Source organism: Aedes aegypti, chromosome 3 (assembly GCF_002204515.2).
Source record: "Aedes aegypti strain LVP_AGWG chromosome 3, AaegL5.0 Primary Assembly, whole genome shotgun sequence".
NCBI lineage: Eukaryota > Metazoa > Arthropoda > Insecta > Diptera > Culicidae > Aedes > Aedes aegypti.
The window spans coordinates 237,316,032-237,324,549 of NC_035109.1; the positions used below are offsets into that span (position 1 = coordinate 237,316,032).

The 8,518-nt window shown below is 35.9% G+C and overlaps 1 protein-coding gene across 2 annotated transcripts; it reads left to right on the plus strand.

The window, feature by feature from the left end:
* Positions 1-778: 778 nt before the first annotated feature.
* Positions 779-4,878, plus strand: LOC110678699 (amyloid protein-binding protein 2-like). 2 transcript variants are annotated; one of them, XM_021851913.1, is made up of 3 exons: positions 779-1,443; positions 4,127-4,412; positions 4,484-4,878. In XM_021851913.1, exons 1-3 carry the CDS (start codon positions 810-812, stop codon positions 4,743-4,745), a joined length of 1,182 nt encoding a protein of 393 aa, XP_021707605.1. In that variant the 5' UTR covers positions 779-809; the 3' UTR covers positions 4,746-4,878. The 2 variants fall into 2 exon arrangements, with proteins under 2 accessions (XP_021707605.1, XP_021707604.1); XM_021851912.1 differs by having other exon boundaries at positions 4,127-4,878.
* Positions 4,879-8,518: the final 3,640 nt, after the last annotated feature.

The window sequence follows — 8,518 nt, forward strand, 5'->3', positions numbered from 1 at the left end:
ACAAATATAAAGGTGTATTGAATTTAAAAATAAGACTACATAAAATGTCCCATAATATATTCAACAACAGTTAATAATTCAGATTATTCAAAAGAATACGTTATCTTACTAACTTTGCAAAACTTAGAAAACAACAATCAATTTGCAATCAAATGATTCCGTTCAACTAAACATCATTCGACCAAAATAAATTTTCCAAAGCCATTCGACCAAATGTCCATGCGACCAAATGTCCTTTCAACCAAATGTACCTTCGACCAAATATCATTCGACCAAACGTCTTTCGACCAAATTTCATTCGACGAAATGTCCTAAAGCCGCAAAATTGAGTTGCAACTAATTTTCGACCACGACACTCGTTGAGACATTTTTCATATCAAAGGAGCTCCTTAGCTGTACAAGCAAATACTTTATCATATGAGTTCTTCCTTTTGGCCTGCGATTTGCCCTCCCCAAAATTACCGTTCTGATTTTGTATATGAAAAAAACGAGGTTTCCACTCATCTGTTGAGAAAACTGCAACTACCCGGCCACTGAAGTATTCAAAGCTTCCTACAGAGAAATCGATTCTCTTGTTCGTCGTGTTAGTTAATACTTTTCCTCGTCTGCCTAGGTATCAAGATATTGTAGCACTCAACTATCGCATTCTTTTTGCTTCAACATGAGCTTCTACTGATGCATAGGCCGCCAAATATTGCTGGGTATGATATGTCCTTCATACCCGCTGGTTTAATAAAATATGGTGCCGTTTGATATTACTTACTAGTCATAATTGATATTTTAACATTTTTACTTGATTAGGCAGAAAAATGCTCTCGGATATTGTTGACGTCATCAATACAGCTTGCTGCAAGGCCATAACACCAGGTTGTAAAACGGCATCTACTCTGCATCAACTGAGCGCCAAAGTATTTACGAAGGAAGTTAATAAGATTTGTCAGTATGGGGTACGGATCTCTGTTCTCCATGATCTACCAACTACCGTTTTGAGCAGCGTTTTGGATCACATGACCTATTTTCCGTCCCTCAGAAGAAAATTACACCAGGAGCTTTCTGACCCAGTTTTATTCATGAAAGGATTCGCAAGTCATGAAACCGATCGATTGAAATTGGAAAATTGCTTACGCCATGCAAGTTTAATAGGAAAACCAGTTCTGCCAGAGCTTGCCAAGAACTGGTGTAAAAGGCTGATGGAAATCAAACAACCCATCGGATTTTCGTCGATTCTCAACAAAGTCGTAAAAACAATTACATTTGGAGCGTATCTACACGAAGCTGGGTGGGTTTTCCAGAGCATGGAAGTGCTCGATATCGCTCTACTTATGATTTCACAAGCAAAAGAAAATAAAAATCACGAAGCGTTGGAGATGATATGTGTGAAGCATAAGCTTCGGGCCGAAGGAAGTGCTCTACTACGAACGAAAGCGGATACAACATGTAGCATTTTGTTGAGGTTGTAGGACAAAAGGTCGAAGGACAGAAGGTCGAATGACAAAAGGTCGAAGGACAAAAGGTCGAATGGACAAAAGGTCGAAGTGACAAAAGGTCGAAGGGACAAAAGGTCGAATGGACAAAAGGTCGAATGGACAAAAGGTCGAATGGAAAAAAGTCAAATGGACAAAAGGTCGAATGGACAAAAGGTCTAATGGACAAAAGGTCGAATGGACAAAAGGTCGAATGGACAAAAGGTCGAATGGACGAAAGGTCCTAATTGTACCGTTGAAAGGGTGATAGCTGTTCTTCAGAACTATCGTTTGAAGCAATAATTTCTATTAATGCTATTATTTTCCAAACAAAAGATTTATTTTCTGAATGTCGGTTGTTATTATTTTGATACTCCAAAGCATAAAGTGATTATTATTAGCTTTTTATTTGAAACATTTTCAATAAAGATTTGTCCTTCTTTGAAACATTGGCTGTTCTTTTGGAGTTATACATTATAGTGGTTTTATACTGTTGTAGACATTTGTATCGACGATTATTCTTTCTTTTATAATCGACTGATTTAACTTTTACATCTTGCCTGTATTTTTTTTTTTTCAATTGAAATGTTGCCTTCTTATAAATATCGGCTGTTCTTCATGCTTACAGAGTTTATAAGCATATCAATTGCATTTCTAACAAAGGATTTTCCTTCTTTTGAAGTTTTGCTGTTTTAGGGCTATGCATTAGAGTTTTATCTAACTGTTGGTTTCGACTGATTTAAATTAGCATAAGGGAAAAATAATCGTCCTCTTTCTGGAATTATCGTTGTATATATTGTATCGACGATTATTCTTTCTTTTATAATCGACTGATTTAACTTTTACATCTTGCCTGTATTTTTTTTTTCAATTGAAATGTTGCCTTCTTATAAATATCGGCTGTTCTTCATGCTTACAGAGTTTATAAGCACATCAATTGCATTTCTAACAAAGGATTTTCCTTCTTTTGAAGTTTTGCTGTTTTAGGGCTATGCATTAGAGTTTTATCTAACTGTTGGTTTCGACTGATTTAAATTAGCATAAGGGAAAAATAATCGTCCTCTTTCTGGAATTATCGTTGTATATATTGTATCGACGATTATTCTTTCTTTTATAATCGACTGATTTAACTTTTACATCTTGCCTGTATTTTTTTTTTCAATTGAAATGTTGCCTTCTTATAAATATCGGCTGTTCTTCATGCTTACAGAGTTTATAAGCATATCAATTGCATTTCTAACAAAGGATTTTCCTTCTTTTGAAGTTTTGCTGTTTTAGGGCTATGCATTAGAGTTTTATCTAACTGTTGGTTTCGACTGATTTAAATTAGCATAAGGGAAAAATAATCGTCCTCTTTCTGGAATTAGGTCCCAAATAGGGTAGAGTCTGCTTCTCAGCTACACTAGCATTTACTGAGAGCTTTTTTGATAACTTGATCATTTTTGCATTTGTGCATCATGCTTTTTAAGAGATGATCTGCAACCCGAGCTGATGCAACACTTTAACATATGTAGAAGAAAAAGCCAGCCAAGGCAAACTGCTTCTCCTAGCCGTCTAGAACATTGTTACAGGGAACCAGCCTCCGCAGAGCGAATACTCTGCTCTGCAGTCAACTCATGGCGGCACGCCATTGGTGCAATAATTCCAGTATAATCTGAATGACAGCCGCAGTTACTGCATTCCAGCACTCGGCATCCCAACACATAGCACATCGAGTGGCATGCACCTCGATGCACTTAGAGTTTCATAATTACCAGGAGAACATAAATGGACTAACGAGTCTCCAACCAAACAGCCTTTCAACGCATCAAAATCATAGTGTGCTGCGCTAGGTTCACACAAATTCTGAAAGCGCGCTAGGGTAGATTCAACACATGCGCTGCTCGGTGCTACGCTCGCCATCGGTATCCAAGTTGTAAAACAACTGCTCAGTAACGATGGGTCTCTACAGCTATTTTTACCTCATTATACAGGTGTCTAGATGGTCTACATGGTACGGTCGAAGACGCGGGATCCGGAAGCTACAATTTCGATTCTCGTTTTAAAATTTTGTCTTCACATCAATTATTGTGCTGTTTTTGAACAACGCATGTGACGAAGTGCATGAGACGCATTGAATAATTACCCTAAAAAAGCGTGGAACACCAACATAGGTCTCAAAATGTACAGTGCACGGGTGAGCATGAAAGGAATGTGGCTCTTGCACATAAGGCTACAGCACGTACACAGTAACTCTGGATGCACTACGACCTGAAAAGTCTAACAAAATTTCACCCCGAAAAGATCGTTGACCAGCTTAAATTGAACCTCCCTCAGTATGGTCTTTCTGAAAATATGCGCGTTTTCTTCGCGTCTATTTTAGCTGTAGCGCTTGTGATAACTTGCTTTTTTATCTAAAGAGTATAGCCTTTTGTTCTTCCTAAATTGTTGTCCATTCGACCTTTTTCGGCATTCGAACTTTTGTCTATTCGACCTTTTGTCCATTCGACCTTTTGTCCATTCGACCTTTTTTGTCATTCGACCTTTTGTCCATTCGACCTTTTGTCCATTCGACCTTTTGTCCATTCGACCTTTTGTCCCTTCGACCTTTTGTCCATTCGACCTTCTGTCATTCGACCTTTTGGCATTCGACCTTTTGTCTTTCGACCTTTTGTCATAGATTCTTTTGTTGACGATGATCGAAAATACAACTGACAGCGAAGATCTCCTCAAAGTGTATCTCGAAGTGGCGAACCATAACTTCAAAGCCCATCGTATTGCCGAAAGTCATCACTGGACTAGGAGAGCCATGGAACTCATGACTGAATCTACTTCAGATGATTCCATCATAGAGATTCTACAACTGGAATCGGTCTATCTCTTCCATTCTCAACGCCATGAGGCTGGTACCTTGATTATCAGCCAAGCAATTCATCGTGCAAAAATAACATTTGGATACTTAAATCGGCGGTACGCAGACACGTTGTACACTTATGCAGTTTGTCTGCTACAATCTAACGCAATATCCGATGCTCTTTCAGTTTTGCTGGAACTCCTGGAAGTTATCAACAAGGTTTACGGAAAGTTTACACCACATGTCGTGATCATCCGAAGCTACTTGGCATATGGATTCTACCGACGGTCACAAACATCAGGACGGTGCGATGTGGCATACGACCACATTCAGCAGGCAATCACGCTTGCAAAGCAACTGATGCCAGAACGACGAGAGATTATCAGCCATTTGGGCGAGATACGAGCGATGATAATGAAAGGACGCGACGATATACTGGCTGCTATTGAGGAAAACAGTACAACTTTAAATGATGATTTTAGTATGTTAACCGTTGCTGAAATCAAGCAGATGAGTTTTCAGTTGAATGATTAGAGACTATATGAATACTAATAAAGATACAAAGCTTTTTTTTATGAAAAATGAACTTTCTGATTTAATGGTTTTCATTGTAGAAACTTGAGAAAATATAATTTATTTTTTTATTTTTGGTAATTTGCCCATTAGAATTAATCCCTCATTATAAATCGAAGTATCTACTTTCTATGGATATTATTGATGATGGAAGGTTATAATATTCCTAAGCTGAACCACCAAATGAATATGTACTTTCAAAATTTAATGATTTTGATCGTTGGAAGAGCAGTTTTAAATGATGCATTAATAAAAGTCTATTTTTTAAACCGGTCCCTCTCTCTACGGAACGGATTTCATAAGCGGGAAATTGTAAGTTTAGAATCAAAACAATCACATGTAGCATGTATATGTTCATGGTAGATGTAGTTACATAATAGACGGTGAATGTTGAAGAAAATTTCTATATTTTTGAGAGAAATCATACACCGCAATATGAGGGCAATGAAAGTAGCTTTTTGCTTATCATTACGTTATCTATATATCCCATTAATAAAATTCAATGGTCGGTACATAGAAAATGCAATTTAAAAATAAAACAATGTTTATATTAACAGAATCATGAAACAAAGTCCTGAAGTCAAAACAAAACTTGAAAACAGTCGAAATTTTTTTCCCGATTTTAGCTCTTTACCGATTTTGTCATCCCGAAACATTACTATATTTAGTTTTTCGGTAGTTGTTCAACTTCCACTCGGCTGGTTAGGCGTAACTCACGAATCATAATTAATTAAACAAGGAATCGTGTCAAGCTAAAATATTCTTCGTCTGGAATATTTGACGTTTCATAGGGGATTGGGACAAAAAAACTTCCTACCAAACAGGAGATGAAGTAATATGGAAGGCCATGGGCGTAAATATCCATCAGACTTGAGGGGGGCCACGGCCCCTTCTCATGAGAGATAAAATCCGTAAAGGATTTAGATAACTTAACCCTCTAATACCCAATATTTTATTTTCGATTTAAATATTATTTTTCGTTATCTAAAATCGTTCTAAACACGTTCTGGGCAATTTTTTTTTATTCGTGAATTTTTGAATTTTGGTTTTTGATTTTATAATTTTTATTTATGAACATCCCTAGCTTTTTTCATTTTTTCTTGAAGCCTTTTCTGGTTGTTGATTTTTGGCAATAATAAAAATTTAAATTTTTGCGGTGCTTTTAAAAATATTAAATTTTCATTTATTTTTCGGAGCGTATTTTATTTTCCGTGTAACTAACGGAAAAACAGGTTTGAAATTATTTTGATACCACCAGGCTCTTCTTTTGTGATAGGTCAATCGTAGAAAAATATAAAAGGTATGATTTTTTATATTACACGTTAAATTAACCCCGGGCATTTATAGGTTATATAAGAATACAATTTATCAATCAAAAATACAAAAAAGTTTCAAAATTCATAAAAACTTTTCTTACATGCGTGTTATGAGTCAAGGTTTAAGCCAAAAATAAAATAATTTTGATTTCCGAGCTACGAAAAAATACACAAAATTCCAAAGTGTACCCCGTCTAAAGGCGGGGTTGGGTATTAGAGGGTTAACAATGTTTGTTTCGATAATATTTGTGAACCGATTATAGTGGCGCACTTTCATACAGAGGTATATCAAAACCTAAAAATCTTCAAAAACCGATTGATCAACTTTTTTAGGTACCAAATGTCACTTTTATGAAAAATAGTAAACGTATTTAAAAAAATATTTTTTTGTTTTATATTGCCAAGATACGTCATCTTGGCAATATAAAACAAAAAAATAAATTTTTAAATACAGTGACCCCACGCAGTTGAATCACCCACAATTTATGAATCAGCTGACTTCAAAAGACAAAATTATTATCAAACTTGTCACAAAACATCACAGAATTGTTTTTACACATAGTTTCTTATCAGTAAAAATAATTCTGTGATGTTTTGTGACAAGTTTGATAATAATTTTGCCTTTTGAAGTCAGCTGATTCATAAATTGTGGGTGATTCAACTGCGTGGGGTCACTGTACGTTTACTATTTTTCCATAAAAGTGACAACCCAATCTTATAGATCTCGAATTGAACACAAGGATTTGAAAGCATAACTATAATTTACCTTTGCAATTCGTTTTGAACTAGAATTTTTGCAAAGTTATAAAACAAGATAAAGATTTTAATGTATCAGGTTCAAAATCAACGTGAAACCAAGCCTTTGAAAAAAAAAAACGCTTGCTTGTTTGAAAATATGGATTATTGTTGCTCAGCATTTCTGTAGCAAACGATTCATTTCTCTGAACCTCTTGAAACCAAAATTTGAACATAGGATTGAATAATACCTTTTTTGTTGAAGTTGAAAACTTAAATCCTGAAGCTTGTGGCGGTACCACGAATAATTGAATTCAAAATGTATATAAGTTTAAGTTGTACAAAATAATTTCCTTATGTTGAATTATATCATTGAACTACCCCTGTATATAGACCACTCACTTTGAGTGACGTACTGAATTCGAGTTCATTTGTTCATTTGCTCCACTCTGCATATCATTTGTAGAATGAGTGCCCTGAGCGTAAATCGACAGCCAAGCGATTATTTTGCAGAAGACCGTGATCTAGGATTGGGCATTGTCAATGGCATGGTCAACCCGCGCCCTTGGCAACAGCGAGCGAATCGGTTTCGGACCGACATTCAGCAACCCAGCATATTTCCGTGTCAACAACCAGAGAAAGTTCCGTTGAGCGTCCCGAACCGGTGACCCCCGCGTGAGAGTCTCACACGCTACCGACTGAGCCATCGTTGGTGACGACCACCGATGCACAATGGGGCAGATCGCTGTTTTCGACGGCCAAAACCTCTAGTACTCTATATATGCACCCTAGAGGTTTGGTGTCGTCGACAGTGTTTTGGAATAATTTGTACTATATTTTGACACATTCAGATTTGATCTAGATAAGTGAAAACTGATCTAGATCAGTTTTATATTTTGATAGGAGCGTCCTAGCAAAAAACTTTCTTCTACAAAGTTGTTCATTGAGGCATTTTTGACATTTCTTCGGAAGACACTTACACTCTATCACTGACGTGGATTACGATATATGACAATTTTGTAAAAACAGTCAAAAAATCGATTTTGACCATTTTTTCATACAAAAAAAATGTTAAAAAATATTTTGTCATCAAGTATCAGAAGCTCAACTATAACGAAGTAAATTTACATCATTTACTAGCAAAATGTTCAGATTTAATTATGTTTTTGATAAAAACAGTCTAAAAATAGTGTTTTACAAAATCCAGGATAACTCATGAAGCGGCAGATGGCGGCAGCTAATTTTTTGTATACGACTAGTCAAGAACATATGTTTCATTGTCCCGAAGAACAAAAAGTGGGGCCACGTGGGGCTTTTTTGTTGTGGTGGTTTGAAAACTTGATGAAAATATGTTAAAAAATGCTTATATTTGAGAAACTTTTCATGAATTTATATTTTTCAAATGTATTTCTAAAACATATTGCATGTTGACGAAGTGACATCATTTAGATTCAATCAATTGAAAATCATCAATACTGTGCGGAAAAATCAATATGTTTTGTATTTATTGGGAGTCAAACCTTGTTTTCCAGTCTTAAATTCTTATAATATTTCGCATATTTTGCGTTGGTGAGTTAAAAACATTTTTCTGTTTTTTT